Here is a 22,282-nt window from a genome sequence, read left to right as displayed (position 1 = left end):
GCAAATTATCCATGAATGCCTGGGTTTGACAAGGGGCTGGAGAATTGGCATCAGCGGTGTGCTTGGCCATCAAATGGTATTTTAAACGAGACGTTCTGCGATGGGAGTTCAGTTCACGATGGCAATACACACAAATGACTTTGCTCTTATCAATGACACCATTAGGTAAGTTTAAAAAAAAAATTGCAGTTCAGAATTGAATTTGCGTCATTTTTACCACTTTTGGTTCTATAAACCAGCGAAAACTCCGTACAACAAGCCCATGCAGGCGTGTCCTAAATTTTGCGTGCTTGATGTTTTTTGCCGGTCTCGCAAGCGTCAGCACTATGTCATAGGCCAAGATGAGTCTTAATCGCTCGTTAAAAAAATTGACGGCGTTACAAGGTGGTTGGATTAATACCATTAATAACATGTTTTTCTGACACCTCTACTAATATATATATATATATATATATATATATATATATATATATATATATATATATATATATATATATATATATACCGTATTTTTACGGCCAAAAGACGCGCCGTATCAAAGGGCGCAGTACCAGTTGAGGGTGTTATTTCTGTATTTGATACATAGAACGCACGGTATCATTGGGCGCAAACAGAACCGAGCAACGGAGCAGTCGTGCTGGCTGCTCAGTCGCGCTAGCGTGTTTTTAAAATGGCAGCGGGAGTTCAGTGGTACTGTATTTTAGCTTTTAACAACGTGCTGAAGTTGTCCTCATCCAAAAATGCTCCAAGTCCTTGTCTTCTGTATCCAAGATAAACAGCTGGACACGTTCTCCACGAGAGTCATTATCAGCCTGCCTCGCCGTCTCGTTGCCGCGCAGCCCCTCAGATGGGATGCCGACAAAATGCCGGTGTGAGCAAGTCACTAATCAACAAACGATGTGCGGTCACGGTGTTAAATCAAAACTAAAACTATCACCCAAATCAACTGAATAGCATAAGAGTGTAGGCCCAGCAAAATTCCGCCTCCCAGCCTACCATACAATACCTTAGTTTACATGCATGCACAATAAAACAGAAGATAGCATGGCTAGCGTGGCTAGCTGTTTTTAAAAAGGCAACAGGAGCAAAACTGAGTGTGGTTGTATTTTATTGAACTATTTAACAATGTACTCACATTATTATTAATCAGTCATCATCCACAAATCCATCAAAATCGTCTTCTGTATCAGAAATAAACAGCTGGGCAAGTTCTCCCACAAACACACCAGGTTCCCTCTCGTCATTGTCAGATTCCCCGTGTTGCTGCTGCGTGCGGCTCCTCATGAAGCCGGCTTTTGCGAAAGCCCTAACAACAGAGCTAGCAGACACGTTTGCCCACATAGGGGCATTGGGGGCTGTTTTGCACTGGGGGCGTGCCTTTGCGTTGTCATTCACGCCCATCTCCCCTCTCACGTCCGCCTGTTGTCGTTCACGCCCATCGTTCCCCTCTCACGCCCCTGTCGTTAGCCACGCCCGCCTTCTCTCTCTATATAAGCAGTCTGCAGGCAGTTAATGTTCGCAGTCAGCCCAGCAATGCACTTGGTGCACTTGGTCCACATAATGGGCGCTCCGCCTCAAAAGGCGCCCTGGCTTTTTTGGACGAGTTTCAGGACTTTAAAGTGCGCCTTATGGCTGCGAAAATACGGTATATATATATATATATATATAAAAATAAATATATATATATATAAATATACACCAAGATGGTGGCGCGCATAGACGCAGCGGCTAACGGCTCTCCCTCCCAGTGCTCCTTATTGCTGTTTATTTGTGTTTGCTTGGTCTTATTGGCACCAACTGAGGCACAGCATCGATATACCCGCCAGGACATCGTGGACATTGGATATCGATGCGAAATAACCATCACAGAGGAATTTTGCTATGATCGCAAAATTCCGGACGAACTGGCGAGGCCGCCTGGCTCACCGTGGCTTGTCATCGGGACCGGGAGGCGGCGCAGGCGACGCAGAGAGAGGAAGCAGAAGCGGGGCTGCAGGTCCGGTGTCTTGCTACGGCTGCGACGGCAGCCCCACAGGCAACCACTGCCGAGTCTCTACCTCACCAACGCCAGATCCGTGGTCCACAAAATCGACGATCTGGGATTACAAATCCTGGGAAACCGCTATGTGCGAGACAGCAGTGTGATCGTCATCACGGAATCCTGGCTGCACGCCAACGTCCCCGACGCTAGCATCCAGCTGGCTGGGCGCTCGCTACATCGCGCGGATCAGACGAGGGACACCGGTAAGAGAAGGGGCGGGGGGCTCTGTGTCTACGTGCATGAGAACTGGTGCGGCGATAGCACGATCGTTGAGAAGCACTCTTCCCCCGACATCGAGTGCATGTCCGTTAAATGCCGGCCTTATTTTCTCCCGAGGGAGCTTACGGTCGTGATCGTCACAGCTGTTTACATCCCTCCCGACGCTAGCACTAGCACGGCGCTCTCGCTACTCGCGTGCGTCAACAATAAACATCAGCGGGCCCACCCTGATGGCGTTCACATAGTAGCGGAGGACTTTAATGAGGCCAATTTAAAGACTGTACTCCCAGAGTTCCACCAGCATGTCAAGTGCCCAACGAGGGGAGACAACACTCTCGACCATGTGTACTCGAACATCAAGCACGCATACAGGGCCCTCCCACTCGCCCCCCTCGGCCAGTCAGACCACCTGTCCTTGCAGCTCGCACCTGGGTACACCCCTCTCAGGCGCAGATTCAGGCCCACTACAAAGACTGTGAAAACCAGGCGTGATGACGCCATGAGTGAATTACAGGACTGCTTTCAAGACACCAACTGGGACCTCTTTGATCATCAGGACCTTGATGTCTACACGCATTGTGTACTGGACTACATCAAGTTCTGCATGGAAACTGTGTCCCTAAACAGGACCATACGGACCTTCCCAAATGCGAAGCCCTGGATGTCCAGCCAGGTCCGCTCTCTCCTCAAGGCTCGTGACGCTGCCTTCAGGTCAGGCGACAAAGCCCAGTACAGGGTGGCTCGTGCTGACCTGAGCAAAGGCATCAAGCTAGCCAAGGCAAACTACAAGAGGAGGCTGGAGGGCCACCTTGCCAGCAACAGACCACGGGAGGTGTGGCAGGGTCTACGGAGCATCACCAACTCCCGAGGCAGCAGCACGACCTCTGTAGACCCGAGTGCATCGCTGGCAGAGGAGCTTAACTGCTTCTTCGCTCGCTTTGACTCGCCCCAACCGTCACACCCCCGCACTTCATGCCTCAACTCCCCCCCACTCACCGTAGAGGAACACGATGTGAGGCGCGCGCTCCTGGCTATTAACCCCAGGAAAGCTACTGGACCCGACGGAATACCAGGCAAGGTCCTCAGAACATGTGCCCACCAACTGTCACATGTTTTCTGCAGGGTCTTCAACCGCTCCCTGGCTCAAGCAGTCATCCCCTCCTGCTTGAAAACTTCCACCATTATTCCTGTCCCCAAAAAGTCACCCGCCGTCCTCCTGAATGACTACCGTCCTGTTGCTCTCACACCAGTCATCATGAAGTGCTTCGAGAGGCTGGTTCTCCAGCACATCAGGGACTGCCTTCCTCCCACTCTGGACCCCTACCAGTTTGCATACTGGGCTAACAGATCCACTGAGGACGCCATCGACACTGCTCTGGATGTTGTGCTGGGCCACCTGGAACAACAGCAGAGCTATGCAAGGATGCTCTTTGGGGACGACAGCTCGGCATTCAACACAATCATCCCGGACATCCTCGTCGCCAAACTGGACATTCTCGGCCTCCCTGCCCTCACACGCATCTGGATTAAGGACTTTCTGACCAACAGACCCCAGACTGTGTTGCTCGGCCCCTACTCGTCCTCCACCCGTACGCTGAGCACCGGTTCCCCTCAAGGATGCGTGCTGAGCCCTCTCCTATACGCCCTCTCCACCTACGACTGCAGCCCGGCCCACGGTAACAACACCATCGTCAAGTTTGCTGACGACACGACAGTGGTTGGTCTGATCTCGGAAGGTGACGAGACAGCCTACAGAGAGGAGGTCCAGAGACTGGCGGCTTGGTACGAGGACAACAGACTGCAACTCAACATTGCAAAAACAAAGGAGATCGTCATCGACTTCAGGAGGAACAAGACGGTGCCGCCCCCCCTCTGCATCGAAGGCATGTGTGTGGAGAGGGTCCACACGTTCAAGTTCCTGGGAGTACAGATCTCCGATGACCTTTCTTGGCCACACAACACCACAGCAGTGGTAAAGAAGGTCCACCAGCGTCTCCACTTCCTGAGAGTCCTCAGGAAATTCAACCTGGACAGGGAGCTGCTGCTGGCCTTCTACCACTCGTCCATCGAGAGCCTGCTGACGTACTGTGTCTCCACCTGGTACAGCGGCTGCACTGAGGCGGACAGAGTGAGGCTCCAGAGGACAGTCAAAACAGCGCAAAGGATTATTGGCTGCCCTCTCCCCTCACTGTCGGACATCTACACCGCCCGGTGCCTCAGAAGGGCTCTCAACATCGTCAAAGACAATACTCACCCAAACTCACACCTGTTCGACCTGATGCCCTCTGGCAGGTGCTACAGGTGCATCAAATCAAGGACCAATAGACTGATAAACAGTTTCTTTCCAAGAGCCATCTCCATTCTAAACTCTCACACACACACGACCACCCTTACCTTACAGAACAGCAACGTGATGTGTTTTTATATATCCTATTCAGTATTATTTTCCATTGCACTAACTATTCTCTTATTTATCTAATTTATATATTTATCTGAATTATTGTTGTATTGCATTGGAGAGGGGAGCTCTCTAATCTCGTTGCACACTTGAATACAATGACAAAAAAGGGATTTCTGATTCTGATTTCTGATGCATTATCTGTTAGCTTCTCCTCACAAGGGTCGCGGGGGTGCTGGAGCATACACCGGCTGTAGTTGAGCGGTAGGCGGGTTACACCCTAAACTGGTTGCCAGCCAATCGCATGAGCGGTAGGCGGGTTACACCCTAAACTGGTTGCCAGCCAATCGCAGGGCACACAAAGACGAACGAGGGCCAATTTAGAGTGTTCAATCAACCTACCATGCATGTCTTTGGAATGTGGGAGGAAACCTGGAGGAAACTTACACAGGCATGAGGAGAACAAGCAAACGTCACACCAACCCATGACCACTGCACTGTGAGGTGGACGTCCTAACCAGTCGACCACTGTGCTGTCCAGTTCATGTCGTATATAAAAAAATACTTCATTGTACAATCAGGTTTAACACTTCTCAACATTAATTCAAGATAAAAATCACTTCAGAAGTTGGCCAGTTGGCAAACAAAGCATCCAAGCTTATAATTAGGCGATTGCATGCATGCCGGAAATTCTGACGAGAGCTCACGGTAGCACTAAAGCTAAAGGGTCTCCGGGGGAAAGAGTGCATATATTGCTGTTTCTTTTAATGCTGATTGCTCACATCTCTTATGTAAAATTCTAAATATATATGTGTTTAGGCTGGTGAAGGACTGGTTAGCACGATGGCCTCACAATACGGAGGTCGTGGGTTCGATTCCGGCTCCGGCCTTCCTGTGTGGAGTTTGCATGTTCTCACCGTGCCTGTGTGGGTACTCCGGTTTCCCCCCACATTCCAAAAACATGCATAGCAGGTTGATTGGACACTCAAAATTGCCCCTAGGTATGAGTGTGAGCACGGATGGTTGTTCTGAGTGCCCAATGATTGGCTGGCAACCAGTCCAGGGCGTACGCTGCCTACTACCCGAAGATAGCTGGGATAGGTTGTAGCACCCCCGCGACCCTTGTGAGGAGAAGCGGTATAATGGATGGATGGGTAGATGGATGATGTGTTTAATGACCTGTAGGAAATTTTCCTTACCAGAGGAAGAGTCTGTGGAATTGTCCGTCCGACTGAAAAGGCATGGCGCAGCTCTACCAAGCCATTACTTGCTTTGCCACACACATAGATGTCATCATTTCCCTTAAAAAAACAACACAAAACAGCAAACAATTAATTGTCTCCAGTGTTGTTTTTGGGAGGCATTTTAGATTTATTCTTAGTCTTAGTGTCATGGTCCGTTCCGTCATGTCATGTTTTTGTTATGTTTTGCTCAACGGACGTGGGGGCGTTCCCTTCCAGTGCGTGTCGTGTTGGCTGGAGAGACGCGCCCACCAGCCACGCACCTGTTACTCTGGACTCCTTGATCACCTCGCGGCGGGAGAGACGCGCTCACCAGCCACACACCTGATGCTCGTTGACTCATTTACATTGGCCTACTTAAACGCCTGGCGCTGACTGCTCGGCGTTGGTGCATAAACCTTTTGATGTCACGGCTGCTCTTTGTCTCTCGGTCACGCTTAGCGCTCATTAATCTCTGTCATTGTCGCTTGCTCCAGTCCCTGTTTCCAAGTCATGTTTTGTTCTGTCTAGTCGCGTCTTGTTTGTCTTCGTTATTTTGCACTTAGTTACGTTTGTTTCTCCCAGTACCTTGTTTGCCCTACCCTTTCATTAATTAAATTCCCTTCAAGTTACCCTCGCCTGGCTTCTGTTACGCTCGGGTGGCGGTAGAGGAAGAGGAGGACCCAAAACGCAGGGAAGCCAAGGCAAGGGTAACGTAAAGGGAGTTTAATTAACAAAGCAAACAAAAAGGCAAACAAGGCACTTGGAACAAATAAATGAAACAACGAGGACGAACAAAACGCGACAGGACAGAACTAAACTGGACTATGAAAGGGACAGTGACAAATAACCTGAGTTGTAAGCTGTGAGCTATGAGCATGAACGAGAGCAAAGAGTAACGGTGGCATAAAGAAAGGGCAAAGTAAGCGCAGTGATGTCCGGAAATAGGGCATCCAAAAGGGGCAATGCACCGACGCCGAATAGTTAGCGTAGTAGTGAATATTAAATGAGTAAACGAGTAACAGGTACGGGGCAGGTGGCGCGTCTCTCCAGCGGCGAGGTGATCACGGCGTCAACGAGTGACAGGTGCGTGGCTGGTGGGCGTGTCTCTCCAGCCAACACGACACACGCTGGAAGGGAACGTCCCCACGTCCGTTGAGCAAAACATAAACAAAAACATGACATGACGGAACGGACCATGACAGCTTCCCTGTATTTTGGGTCCTCTCCTACCTCCTCCACCCGCGGAGCCTAACACTTAGTCATTTGGACAAAAATACTTATTAGTTTTTGGCAGATTTTATCATTCCTATTTGTGATAGTTTTAGTCGACGAAAACTCAAAAAGGTTTTAGTTGGTTTTAGTCAACGAAAACTCAAAAAGGTTTTAGTTGACGGAAATGCAAAAAAAAAAAAGTTTTAGTCTAGTTTTTGTAAATTTATTAGACCAGTGATTCTCAAATAGTGGGGCGCGCCCTATGCTGAGGGGGGCGTGGGACCCTGGGGTACATGTTTTTTTGCATAGTTTTGGGACCGAAAAAGGCGATCCCAGAAACGTGAGTTTGAGCTCAAAGCTGTTTGTGCCCCGAGTTCACGCAGTATTGGTTTAAAAAAAAGTGTTGCCCTGTCACTCAGTACTGATTAAAAAAAACGTCGGCCTGTAACGCAGTACTGATAAAAAAAACGTCGCCCTGTCACGCAGTACTGTTAAAAAAAACAAACGTCGCCCTGTTGCTCGTTGACCCAGAAGTGATTTCTTTCGCCGTTACTTAAATGCACCGCGCCAAGCTGTCTTGCGCCGCAGCAGAACGGACTTTATTTGAACTATATGTAAGTCCGTGCACAGCAGAAGCAACAAGCTACGGGATGGCAAATGAACGACTCCGCAAACAAGTAGCGTGCCAAACGAGGAGGCGAGCAAGGAGACGCTAAGCGCGCTAATCGCTAAAATGAATTGCTTTGATGTATGCTCCACTTTTAACAGAAGTCTGACTCGAACCACGTTTGGGCAGAGAGCCAGCAGCTATGAACAGAAATGTTGTTTTGCAACCATTACGTATCTAAACATAAAATAAGACGACGGCGACGTTAGCAATTGAGGAGACGCTCTCAGACTGGAAAACGGAAATGGCTGACGTCATCACAACGAATACGTTCGACGTCAAACGTTTTGTAAACATAAAAAAAAAAACATAGTAAACATTAAAACTGTTGCTTTATGTTATTTATATAGATTTTTTGTTTAAAATCCCCCTGGCTCTTTTTGTCTGTTCTATCTTATGTACGTATTAATAACTGTTTGGTTTATTCATGTTAATAAAGTTGAAAAAAAACAAAACAAAATCATATAGTAAATATTTATCATCTCATCATTATTTGCACAACAGTACACAGAGTTTCGAGATCCTCACAATAGTCGTTCTCAATTTTTTGATCAATTTAGCTTTGTTAAGGGATATTTTATTGACAATCTAATATTAATATACAAAGAACATGTACATTAGTACGAAATGTAAAAAAAAAATCGTGGTGGGGGCACGAATTGTTTTCTTCTTGGTAGGGGGGGGGCATGACAGGAAATAATTGAGAACCACTGTATTAGACCAACACTCAAAAAGGTTTTAATCTGATTTAGTTCAAACTATAGGCATACAAGGTTTCCACCCAACAGCAAAGATTTTCTGATGGACTATTAAGGATTATGCATTACAAACTGATAACGTAACAGTGGAATCAATGCTCCAAAATAAGCCGAGAACCAAAACGTTTTATTTGGAAACTGTTGTGGCTTTATTTCACTTAAAGCAACATGAAATAAAAACGTTTTAACATAGACTTGTAGTAGACTTGTCCTATAGTGTAGTAGCACAAGTACAAACTTTATCAAACATTTGTCTTGTTTACTTGTACCAGCTTGCGGTTATCAGAGCGGAGTTGCCTTGCGAGTGTCCCTGTCGCTGTGGTCCGTCAAAGGAACGCGTGTCAGTGTGTGTGAGCCAAGACGAATGACCGCAGACGTGTTCGTGCTAGTATATGTGATGGTGCGTGCGCGGCGCATGCGCCCTGTGTGCTGTCCCTGTGGTGGGCGTACCCAAACAAAAGATAGGTTGCACTTAATTGCAATTTTTTGAAAGACAGATTACATGTACAATTGGAAGGGATGTCATCAATTTTGAGCGTCTGACGAACCACACTCTAACAATTTCGTCCCGTCTCGTCAACGAACATTTCATGTACGTTACGTCATGTTTTCGTCATCAAATAACCTGGTTTAGCTCATCATCGTCTCGTCATCGTCATGAAACAAAGCGGCGTTAACTAAATATTTTTGTCATCGTTGACTAAAACGTCATCGTTGTCTCACAAATGCAGCATAAATTGGTCGTTATGTAAGGGTTAGGGTTGGTTGATTGGTCAAAAGCAGAATGCCAGAACTATACTTTTCATCTAATAAAAGAAGTGATATTTTCGATACAATAAAGAAAACGTAATAATTTTAGTTTAAATTTGTCTTAGAGTACCATCAATTCTAAAATAAAAACTGTGAAAAGTAGTTCAGGCAAATTTCTTAAAGGCCGTGACATGAATTAGGACTTCCATTTACTTGCGGTACATGGTACATGGTCCAAAACACAACCAATTTTTTTTCAGTGAATTACTATTTCAAAACATTCCTTTGCTCATTCTTCTTCTTCTTTATATTATTTTTATTATTATTATTATTGTTATTATTATTATTATTGTAACTGTTGTGGCGATGCTCTATGGCAGGGGTGGGCAAACTTTTTGATTGGCAGGTCACAATGGGTTCTAAAATTTGACAGAGGGGACAGGAGCAGATGGATGGAATGTTTTGGTCACCTCACCTCATCTGAGAAAAAAAATACATTTAATTTTAAATGAAAGTGAACAAAAGCATTACAACAAAATACATGTCTTTGACACACTACAGTATTTAGAAAATAAAACATGAACACGGTTTATTCATTTAATTGACATTCATAAAAAGCATGCAAATATACACAGTCTAAACGTATATACACAGATCCCCAAGTATATACACACTTACATCCCACAACATATACAAGAGTAAGGAAACACTCCTAACGCCTGTCCATGGTACAGAGGGGAAATGAATAAAAACGCTGCAATGATAGAAAATACTGAATGAATGAAAATACTGCAATGATAAAAATACTGCAATGACAAAAGTACTGTAATAGTAAAAGTACTGCAATGATAGAAAATACTGCAATGATAAAATTACTGGAATGATAAAATATACTGCAATGATAAAAGTACTGTAGTGGTAAAAGTACTACAATGATAAAAATATACTCCAATGATAAAAGTATTGTAATAGGGAAAGTACTGCAATGATAGAAATACTGCAGTGATAAAAAAACAGTAATAAGAATACTGTAATGGTAAACAAAATACAGTGAACCCCCGCTACTTCGCGGTTCACCTTTCGCGGGTTCAGTGCTTCGCGGGACAAAAAACATTCGGGGGCATTGTAGTTTCGCCGAGCGGCACGGCGGGGCGCTGGAGCGGTTAGACAGCCGGCGTGCGCCGAAGAAGCGTGGGCGGGCGAAGAAGAGAGTGGACGGAGAAGAGCACGTTCCCCCCGGAGGCGACGTTTCACGCGGTTCGGACCGTACCCGAGCTGCGGCCGGCGTGCGTGGCAGTTAAGCCGAAGAGAAACAACTTCTGCCCGGGCACTCGCGCGGCGACATTTCGCTTCGTTCGAGACCGTGCGTGAGCTCCGAAGGAGACCGGCCGGCGTGTGTGGCAGTCAAGCCGAAGAGAAACAACTTCCGCCCGGGCACTCGCGCGGCGACATTTTGCTTCGTTCGAGACCGTGCGTGAGCTCCGAAGGAGACCGGCCGGCGTGTGTGGCAGTCAAGCCGAAGAGAAACCACTTCCGCCCGGGCACTCGCGCGGCGACATTTCGCTTCGTTCGAGACCGTGCGTGAGCTCCGAAGGAGACCGGCCGGCGTGTGTGGCAGTCAAGCCGAAGAGAAACAACTTCCGCCCGGGCACTCGCGCGGCGACATTTCGCTTCGTTCGAGACCGTGCGTGAGCTCCGAAGGAGACCCGCCGGCGGAGGAGGAGGGCATGCTCGCGTCACAGTAAGCCGAATAGGAGCACCTTCCGCCCGCGCACCGGCGGAGCGCGAGGCTGTCAGTTATGAATGAATAAATGAATAAATAAATAAATGAAGAATGCCACCTTTCATTTCACTGTCATGATCCGTGCCTGTCATGCCGCGTGTGTTTTTGTTTTTTCAGCTGTGTGGGCATTCCTCCAGCGATCGTCTCGCGCCATGCCATCAGCTGCTGCGAGACGCGCTGATTTCACTGACTATATTGTGATTATAATAAATATCTTTGTATCACCACCTTTTTTCCGGGGTCTGCGTTTGGAGAGTCCTGTTCAATCCTCCAGTTCTGCTGGAGGATCATAACATTCACAGGGCACACCGGACGGCGTACCAGCAGGTAAAAGTCGAAGTAATTAAATAAATATAAAAAGAAGTAATTGAATAAATACAAAAATAATGGCTGTGGAATAAAAAAATAATAAGTTTTAATAATATTTTTTTTTTTGTTATAACATGAATTTCACTCTCTCTCTCTCTACCAGTATATATATATATATATATATATATATATATGTATATGTATATATATATATATATATATATATATATATATATTTTTTTTTTTTTTTAAAGCATTTTTGAAAGTGTGCCGCTACTTCGCACCTATATATATTTATATATATATATATATAGGTGCGAAGTATATATATACACAGTGTTTTTTTTTTTTTTGAAGGTGCGACGCTACTTCGCGGATTTTCAGTTTTTGCGGGTGGTCTCGGTCCCCATTAACCGCGATAACCGGGGGTTCACTGTACACCAATAGTCAGTATTTCTGTACACCATCGGCTGAAAGTACAGTAATAGTGTATATTGCATCCGAGGACTGCACAATTGCACTAATGCCCGCCTGTTTGTAGGCCTGACCCAATGTTGTTAAAAAGTCTGACAGGGGCGGCAGGAAGGAGCGGCGAAATCTCTCTTTTGTACAGCGAGGGTGTAACAAGTCTATCACTGAAGGAGCTGTGGAGTGTTCTAAGAGTGTCATTGAATGGGTTGTCCAGCATTGATGACAGTTTTGCCGTCATCATCGTGCCCCCCACTGAGTCCACAGAGTCCAGTGAGCAGCCCAGGACAGAGCTGCCCTCCTCACTCGTTTGTCCAGTCTCTTTTTGGCCCGGCCCGAGATGCCTCCTGCCCAGGAGACCACTCCATAGAAAATGAGCGGTGAAACCACCGAGTCATAGAAGTTCCTGAGGAGTGTCCCCCGAATGCCAAAGGACCTCAGCCACCTGAGTAGGAAGAGTCTGCTCTCACCCTTCCTATAAAGAGCGTCTGTATTGTCGCTCCAGTCCAGTTTATTGTTCAGATGAACAACCAGGTACTTGTAAGTTGAGACCCTCTCAACGTCTGTTCCCTGGATATTCATTGGTGCAGGTGGAGAGTGCCGACGCTTGCAGAAATCCACGATCCAGCTCTTTGGATTTCCCAGCGATGATTTGGAGGCGGTTCTGCTGACACCAATCCACAAAACCCTGTGTAACCTCTCTGTACTCCCAATCGTCTCCGACAGTGATGAGGCTGACAATCGCAGAGTCATCAGAGAACCTCTGCAGGTGACAGGTGGGGGAAATGTATTTGTAGTCCGAGGTGTAGAAGGTGAACAGGAAGGGAGCCAAAACAGTTCCCTGCGGCGCTCTCGTGCTGCAGAGGAGCACGTCAGACACACAGTCCTGTGTTCTCACGTACTGTGGCCGGTTTGTGAGGTAGTCGTGGATCCATGTGATGAGGTGGTGGGCCACTCCCGCCTGCTCCAGCTTGTCTCCCAATAGGGTGGGCTGGATGGTGTTGAAAGCACTGGAGAAATCAAAGAACATGATCCTCACTGTGCCCCCCGCCTTCTCCAGGTGGGAGAGTGAAGTGTGGAGCAGGTAGATGATGGCATCATCCACACTGATGCCAGGCTGGTATGCGAACTGGAGTTAACTCTATGCATGCACAGTTTGGCACGCATGCAGTCCACGGATCAATTGGTGACATCTAAAGGTTGTGCCTGTTCACGTGAAGGTAGCATGTTGAATATGTAGACTGATTTACTCTGGAGCTGACGTGCCCCCTCAAATCAAATACGTGCAAACATACTCAACCATTTCACCTCAGAGGCAGAGGTACAAAGTGTGCTGTGTTTATTTTTAAAGGAAAAAATTAATGTGCCTTAAATTGAATACTTTTGCTGTTTCCATTCATCCATCCATAATCTGTACCGCTTGTCCTCACAAGGGTTGCGGGGGCTGCTGGAGCCTAGCCCAGCTGTTTTCGAGCAGTAGGCGGGGGACACCCTGAACTGGTTGCCAGCTAATCGCAGGGCACACATAGGCGAACAACCGTTCGCGCTCACACTCATACCGAGGGGCAATTTAGAGTGTCCAATCAACCTGCCATGCATGTTTTTGGAAACTGGAGTACCCGGAGGAAACCCACACAGGCATGGGGAGAACATGCAAACTCCACACAGGAAAGCAGGAGCCGGAATCCGGATCCCACGACCTCTGCACTGTGAGGCCATCGTGCTAACCAGTCGCCCACCGTGCATGGTAGCATGCTGTTTAAAGAGTCTAATCTACAGTGCCATCATTTTTATCATATCGTTAATTTTACCCAGTTCACAGAGAATCTGGAGCCTCTCCCTCAATGACTGCTAAACACAGTTTTTATTTGTTTCGGTTGGAAACGGAAGTACCTTAAGAACACCTTCACATTAATGTTTTTTTAACTATGGAGGTAGGCACTAAACCTGAAAAGACTACAGTACAGTACCATTGTCTGATCATCTGAAAATCCAAATGAAATGTAACCATCAGAGGTCCCTGTCATCTCATATTGGATGACTATGTCACTCGTTGACAACATGATGGCGGACATGAAGAAACAGTTGGTGTTGACTTCAGGGCCACAATTTGACGGGTGACTGAAACACACCTTCGTGACACCACAATCCTTACTGGAAATATCCTGCAGTAGCAAAAACATGCATGGTAAAATAATTGTAAAACTTTTTTTTCATTTGCCGTATTCAATTCAAAGATATATATATATATATATATATATATATATAAATATATATATATATATAAATATATATATATATATATATATATATGTATATGCGATTAATCACATTTTTCTACTAATATTTTTTGTGAAGCTTTTAACAGGTATTTACTTGAATAATATCTCATAATTAATGTAAAATCAAATATGAAGTATATTTTAATTCAAAGACCGTTCTAATGGCTTTCTTTGATGCTTGAATCTGATCTAAATGGAGTCATCTAAAATATAGGGAGGAATTAAAAACACACATTACGTTTATTACAGTTCCATTCAATTCAATTATTCAACTATAGCAATTCAAATTCAAATTGCGTTATTCAGATTCAGTATCTAGTGGCACAAATTTCAGCCCAAAGAAACCTGATGCGACTGTGCATTTTACTACCTTCACAAACCTCGCAAATGTTCATCTCTGAGTGAAATAGGGGCTTTGTGAAAGTTGGCAACACTACCTGCTGCTCACTTGTATGACAAAATCAAGTAAAAAAATCAGTCAAAGTGTAAAAACTAACAAGTACAGGCACTTGGGTTACCTCTATATTTATTCTTGAAAGCAGGAACTGTAAAGGTGTTTGTAATGAATGCGTGCAAAGTTAGAACATTTTTCATTTGACTAACTACTCTGGAAAATATGACCACTTACTCGTGATGGAAGGGATTGATTTGTTAATGTTGGTATTTTTTCTGCTTGTTGTTCGGCTGTTTTGGTAGAGTTTGTTTGAACATCATTAGAATACTCTCTTGTGATGATCAGCATTGGGCTTAAAATGTTCACCCAGAATGTTCTGTAATTCTGCACAAATGAAGCACTGCAAAGCCACCAAATTGTGTTTTCAATAATAATTGTAGGAAAACAACTAGAAGGAGATATGTGGCTTTTTGATGGCAGCCTCGTAAAAGTTGACAGTACTTACTGGAACTGGATATGTTTTGCAAATTTTTAAATTCTTCCAGAATCTTCTGATCTCCATACTACCTGAAGGGAAGTCTTTGGTGAATCTGATATATGGGACACAGCTGAATTCTGGTTTAGAAATCAAACAAACAAAAAAAAAACAGCACCTTTCACTTATTAGCGGAAATATTGTACGTACCAAAATCTATATGATAAAGTACATATGCACATAACCAGGGGTACACATACGTAATGCACATTAATACACACATTAAACACATTAATATATTAAAGTGTGCACCCAATTATATATATATATATATATATATATATATATATATATATATATATAAAAGGTGTCCTGTGAGAAAAACATAAATTTTTTACGTTAATGGGGTTTCCACTATACAGACATCCCATTAACGTGGACATTTTTTAAAAATGACAAAACTGGACATTCTCATTTCAAAGGACAGCAACGATATCGGTTTTGGCATGCACATCTACAAAGGTGCAAAGCAACCAGTTTCTAAGATACTGATATTGAACCCAAACTTTCAGGAATTATTGAAAGCCTACTCAGAAGTAAATGTGGAAGTAAATTCTCAGGGCAAGTAAGGAAGTCATCTGAGATTTCAACCTTTTAAAATCTGAGCAAGTTTGACTTTAGTGGCGTCAAGTAATGAAGTAAAAATACTTTTTTACTTTACTTAGATAGAAAATGTGGGTATCTCTACTTTTATGCAGTAGTCGTTTTTCAACCTACTTGGGAATATTTTATTACATTTATATTTATTATTTTATAATAATGCCTACTTAGTATTACTTAAATGTGTTTGCAAATATCTGTACTTTCTCCTCCTTACTCATGAAAAATAGACTAGTTACTTTTTCATTTTGGATTGTTTTCACTCCAACTTGTAATTGTTCAAAAGACACCAATCCGAATAAATTGCGCCAGCATAGGTGGAATGATTTTGATTGTTATTGTTCGAGTGTAAAATTACACCATTCTGACATTCTATTGGTTCTGGTTTACGCGGTGCACTACTCCTGCACGTGAGTGACACAATCAATGACAACTGGACAGTGCAGACTTATTAATTAGCCTTGCAGACATGTATGTGGCCCAAACGACAACTGACAGCACCGGCAGCGAGGACGAGGAGACAGCAAGAACATCCCTGGCCATACTTAAAAGTGTTATTTGAAATAGTTGGCCATGAAAATAACTCATATCAAATGCTATGTAAGCTTTGTCATGGCTTACAAAAGCTTGTCATCAAACCTAAAGAAGCATATTGACGTAAACTGAAAGTTTATTCTCGGAGTGATTACATTGTGTCAGTATCTGGCACTGAAAAAAAATTTTTTACATACTACAATCAATACTTAATGCAGAATCATATTTTTTTAAAGTAAATTTTCTATTTTGAATATTTTGTCATAAAAAGATTCTGTCTACTCTTTCATTGCTGTAACTTATTTTCTTTGGATAAGCTGTGTCACCCCTGATGTTGCGCCACAAACCCTACCTCATGCTTGGCTTTGCGAGACTCACTGAGTCAAAGAATTCAGTTAGAATTCCCCAAATGCATACAAAACCTTTGACCATTCAACTTTACAGGTTTCACCTCATAGAAGTGGCATTACATTCTGTTTTGCTGTACATTTTTCTCCCTCCTTGTAATAGTCTCACAAAACTCACAGTTTTCTGGCTGCAGTTCAGGAGCTGAGCAGCTCCTGTTTTCAGAGTGAAAGAACCAACAGGAGACAACTCCCCTGACACTCTTGCCTGTAACAGGAAGCCAACAAATGGTTTGGAACCTGAGGCCTGAAGGTGAACTAAGAAATAAAAAGACATGGTTTCAAACCAGCAATCAAATTGCAGTGGTGTGAGAAAGACAATGAAATTAAGTTGTGATTGGATTAATTTTATAAAATATAATGAATCAAAATCTAACGAAATAGAATATACATAAACAGTACCTAATTTATATTTTATAGTACTTACCTGTGATCTCCTCTCCAAAGCTGTAGTGTCTACGGTCGGTTGTGATTGAAAAGGGTGCTGTGTCATCTTGTCCATGCAGTCCTGAGTGGTGGGGGTGCAGGTTCTCACAGCTGTCTGCCACTTGACCAGAACTGTAGCTCCAAACTGCAGGACCAAGACACCAAAGCAGCAACACGACATGGTCCATTGCTAAATACATTTTCTGCAAAAACAAAGCTTGTGAAAATAAAGTGATGCAAGTAACTCAGGTGAGTTTTAATACAATGGAGGGAGGAGGAATTGAGAGGGAGGGATTTCGACAATGCTGAAAGAAGACCACATAATAACAGTACACACCCGTGAGGAGTATACACCAGTTTCACATTGCATGATCAGTTCAAACATTGTGTGAATATTGCAATGAATGGATCTGAAACTTCTTGTTTTCAACTTTGAATGCATAACTTCTTGAAGATGATGATCATAATTAAGTTTTATTCTCAACACAGTGACTGCTGTGGCAACCTCGTTGAATTGGCCTTTAAACAAAGACCAAATATCAATCATGTTCCAAATCCAGTACAGTAATATATTCAATTTGCAAGTGCCTTTTAAGACTCTCAAGTACACTGTACACAAATAAAAGCAATTAAGACCAAAATGCTCAAAGTAAGAAAATTTAGAAAATAAAATAATAATAATGAATAAATAAATAAGTAAATCAAGTGAATAAAATATAGAAGAGAAATTAAAATGATGTGGTGCTGTCAGGGTGAGTGGGCGATCTTAAAGAGGCGAGTTTTGAGTTTTGATTTGAACGACGGTGTGTTGCGGAGGTCAGGTGGCAGAGAGTTCCAAAGCTGGAGAGCAGAGCGACTGAAGGCTCTGTTCCCCAATGGTGCTGAGACGGACAGGTGAACAGTCAGGTTAATGGAGGAGGATGATCGTAGGGCACAGACTGGAGTGATGATGTTCAGTGGGTCGGACAGGTAGTGTCATGACCCGTGTCGGGCATGTCGGTGTTTTTGTTGTTGTTTTCTTCCCTCCTTCCTGCCATGTGCTTTTTTGTTATTGTTTTGTCAGCTGTGTGGGGGCGTTTCCCTCTCGGCCGTCTCGTCCTCACCGGCCGCGCACCTGTTCCCTGTTGGCCGTCACGCCTGATCCCAATCTGCTCCCTAACGACTGGACTATTTAGGCTTTCCATGCCGACAACGCAGTGTCGGGTCATTGCCGCATACTACGGACTTCCACGACCGCGTTATGTCATGTTTCATGTTCATGCTTGTGTTCACGTCCTCGTTCCCGTTACGTCCCTCAGTGTTTTGCCCCGGCTTCTGTTCCTCGTCCTCCTTTCCTGTCAGTCACGTTTTGGTTACCTTGTTATTTTTGCTCCCTTCCCTGTTGTCTCTCCTTGTGGACTTCCTGAAATAAAATCCCTTAACGATACCCACCTTCCTGCCTCCTCGCCTTTTGGGTCCACCTCCTCCTCGCCGACCGGCGACCCTGACAGAATGACCCGACCTCATCCGGACCCAGCGGGAAGCTCTCTGCGGCGTCGTCGTCGCCGCTCGGACTACCCCCCTCAGCCTGCCGACCAACCCCGTGTCCTCCATGTAGGTACCATTTTTCGTTCCACGTCGGTTTCACCCTTTTGGTTTCACGATCATGTTAATGAGTACCCCACCGTCATACCTCCTCCCGTGCAATTCGACTCTGATTTCGACGACGACTCTGAGTCGGAATTCGCGAATGACTCTCCCTCGGACGATGATTTCTGGGCACCCCTTCGGGTTGACCCTTTCTCCCCTTCTGCCACCGCGAGCCCTTACCGGGGCACCCGGTTGGCCTTCCGGGCAACCCCACGTGGCGGCCAACGATGGCGCCCCAGTGGGGGTTCTGCTACTCCCCACGGTACCACGCGCGCTTCACTCCCCGAGTCACGTAAGTCACGGTCACGTCGCACACCTCGTTCACTGTCGGTTTCCGCACCTTGTCACGTCCCCCTTGCGTCTCATAGCTCACGTTCACCAGCACCCCTAGTCTCGGTCCCTCGCGTCTCCCATTCCCCTGATCCCCTATGGCGGCAGGCTGATAGGGATCAGGTTCCCCGTCTCGGCTGCGCCCGGCCCGCCTGCTGCGCCCGGCCCGCCGCAGCCTGCACGTCAGCTGCAGCAACCCATGCCGCCTCCCCGTCAGCGGCACAGACCATGCCGCCTCCACGTCAGCTGCAGCAACCCTCGTCGCCTCCACGTCAGCTGCAGCAACCCTCGTCGCCTCCACGTCAGCTGCAGCAACCTACGCCGCCTCCATGTCAGCTGCTGCAGACCACGCCGCCTCCACGTCAGCTGCTGCAGACCACGCCGTCTCCTCGCCAGCTGCAGCGTCCCGTCCCGGCTCCCCGCCAGCTGCTGAGCCCCGTTCCGGCTCCCCGCCAGCTGCTGAGCCCCGTCCCGGCTCCTCGCCAGCTGCTGAGTCCCGTTCCGGCTCCTCGCCAGCTGCTGAGCCCCGTTCCGGCTCCCCGCCAGCTGTTGAGCCCCGTCCCGTCTCCCCGCCAGCTGCTGAGCCCCGTCCCGGCTCCCCGCCAACTGCTGAGTCCCGTTCCGGCTCCTCGCCAGCTGCTGAGCCCCGTTCCGGCGCTTCAAGTCCCTGTTCCGGCGGCGCACGGCCTGCGTCCGCCCCAAGTCCACGTTCAGGCGGAGCAGACCCTGCGTCCGTCCCAAGTCCTCGTTCAGGCGGAGCACGTCGTGCGTCCGTCCCAAGTTCACGTTCCGGCGGAGCACGTCGTGCGTCCGTCCCAAGTTCACGTTCCGGCGGAGCACGTCCTGCGTCCGCCTCAAGCTCATGTCCCGGCGGAGCATGTCCTGCGCCCGCCTCAAGTCCATGTTCAGGCGGAGCGCTCCCTGCGTCCGCCCCAAGTTCACGTCTCGGCGGAGCACGTCGTGCGTCCGCCCCAAGTCCACGTTTCAGCGGAGCACGCCCTGCGTCCGCCTCAAGTCCTCGACCTGATGGCGCACGCCCTGCGCCCGTCCCAAGTTCCCGCCTCGGCGGTGGCCGATGAACCACCGCCGCGTCTCGCCTCTGCCTCGGCGTGGTTCAACGGCCAGCCGTCGCTCCACGTTCCTGTCTCGGCGGGGTTCGACGACCGGCCGTCGCTCCACGTTCCTGTCTCGGCGGGGTTCGACGACCGGCCGTCGCTCCACGTTCCTGACTCGGCGGGGTTCGACGACCGGCCGCCGCTCCACGTTCCTGTCTCGGCGGGGCTCGACGACCGGCCGCCGCTCCACGTTCCTGTCTCGGCGGGGCTCGACGACCGGCCGCCGCTCCACGTTCCTGTCCCGGCGGGGCTCGACGACCAGCCGCCGCTCCACGTTCCTGTCTCGGCGGGGCTCGACGACCAGCCGCCGCTCCACGTTCCTGTCTCGGCGGGGCTCCACGACCAGCCGCCGCTCCACGTTCCTGTCTCGGCGGGGCTCCACGACCGGCCGCCGCTCCACGTTCCTGTCTCGGCGGGGCTCCACGACCGGCCGCCGCTCCACGTTCCTGACTCGGCGGGGTTCGACGACCGGCCGCCGCTCCACGTTCCTGTCTCGGCGGGGCTCGACGACCGGCCGCCGCTCCACGTTCCTGTCTCGGCGGGGCTCGACGACCGGCCGCCGCTCCACGTTCCTGTCTCGGCGGGGCTCGACGACCGGCCGCCGCTCCACGTTCCTGTCCCGGCGGGGCTCGACGACCAGCCCCCGCTCCACGTTCCTGTCTCGGCGGGGCTCCACGACCAGCCCCCGCTCCACGTTCCTGTCTCGGCGGGGCTCCACGACCAGCCGCCGCTCCACGTTCCTGTCTTGGCGGGGCTCCACGACCAGCCGCCGCTCCACGTTCCTGTCTCGGCGGGGCTCCACGACCAGCCGCCGCTCCACGTTCCTGTCTCGGCGGGGCTCCACGAGCAGCCGCCGCTCCACGTTCCTGTCTCGGCGGGGCTCGACGAGCAGCCGCCGCTCCACGTTCCTGTCTCGGCGGGGCTCGACGACCACCCGCCGCTCCACGTTCCTGTCTCGGCGGGGCTCGACGACCAGCCGCCGCTCCACGTTCCTGTCTCGGCGGGGCTCGACGACCAGCCGCCGCTCCACGTTCCTGTCTCGGCGGAGACCACATACACTCTAAGCAGGTAACTTTAAAAATAGCTACTTGCCTTTAAACCATTGATGAAATGCGACAAATACTAATTATAAAGTGTGTTATCATTCTATATTTACTCTTGAAAATAATTTTCTCTGCACAGGCAAAGGAATTCCACCAAACGTCTATAGTTTTCTGCTTTTTTGGTATACTCCGCAATAAACAATATAACAACATGAACGCAAAACACAAATTTGCAGCAAAATGTAAACTTAATCTCTGGCGTACACGATACTAAGATTATACACTCTGAATGGTTGACACGAACAGTGAAGTTGTTTTTTTAGCATCTATCATTTCTCCAGGGGGTTTGTCGACTCCAAAATTAGAAAATTGAGTCGTTGTAATGCAAGAATCTATGGAAAATAGAGTTTAGATAAAGATTACATTTACTAATGTTTACTTGTATATATGTGCAGATGTATGTGTATGTGTGTGCGTATATGATTAATAGATTTTGTCTTGTGTCTGTCTTTGAAAGTGAACAGGTACTGGTGGCTGAACAGTTGGAAAGAGGTATCACGAAAGACTGCAAGGAAATGCTGAAGGAGCGGGTTGAAAGATTCCAAATGGCACTGCAGTCTGAAAATGTTTTAAATAGATTGTAGTGTGTATGTGTGTGTCTGTGTTTGTATTTTTGCATGTTCATTAAAGTGTTTTATATGACGGTTTTTCATGTTCGATTTTGCACCACGTCAACTGCGGTATTGTGGCTCTGCTCAGATTTAAAGCAGTCACTGTACTTAAATACACAAATTATGGTCAAGACATTGGAGGAAACAAAAGATGAATGCTTGAGAAATAGCAACTTTCTTTTGCAAAAATTACAAGCAACTGACGTATGTTTATTGGATGCAATGTAAGACCACCGGCTTAGACTGGAGCGGTCAAGAGAACAATGGATAGCATTCATTGATAGACCAAAAAAAAAACCATTTTATTAATTTTATTGAACCTTAATGTATGATCGTATGTATGTCTACTTATCTATTGAGACTTCAAAACATGTATATAGAGATATTGATAGTTATTTTAGATTAATTTGTAATACTCCTATTGGATGCCATTAAAAATGTGACTGGAGCTATTTCTGCTTTGAAACCATCCATCCATCCATCTTCTGTAC

The 22,282-nt window shown here is 47.0% G+C and overlaps 1 protein-coding gene across 1 annotated transcript in view; it reads left to right on the top strand.

The window, feature by feature from the left end:
- Positions 1–17,878: 17,878 nt before the first annotated feature.
- LOC148317974 (ATP-binding cassette sub-family D member 3-like) overlaps positions 17,879–22,282 on the top strand; it is a 78,531-nt gene continuing 74,127 nt past the window's right edge. The window contains exons 1-2 of the mRNA XM_088283563.1: positions 17,879–17,897; positions 18,601–18,836. Of these exons, the coding sequence (XP_088139689.1) occupies positions 17,879–17,897; positions 18,601–18,836 (255 nt within the window). The remainder of the gene's footprint in view (positions 17,898–18,600; positions 18,837–22,282) is intronic.

This window comes from Idiotropiscis lumnitzeri, chromosome 19 (assembly GCF_059441095.1).
Source record: "Idiotropiscis lumnitzeri isolate Australia: NSW breed Sydney's pygmy pipehorse chromosome 19, RoL_Ilum_1.0, whole genome shotgun sequence".
NCBI classification, from domain to species: domain Eukaryota; kingdom Metazoa; phylum Chordata; class Actinopteri; order Syngnathiformes; family Syngnathidae; genus Idiotropiscis; species Idiotropiscis lumnitzeri.
The sequence above is the reverse complement of the archived record's forward strand: the minus strand, read 5'-3'. Positions and strand labels throughout refer to the sequence as shown.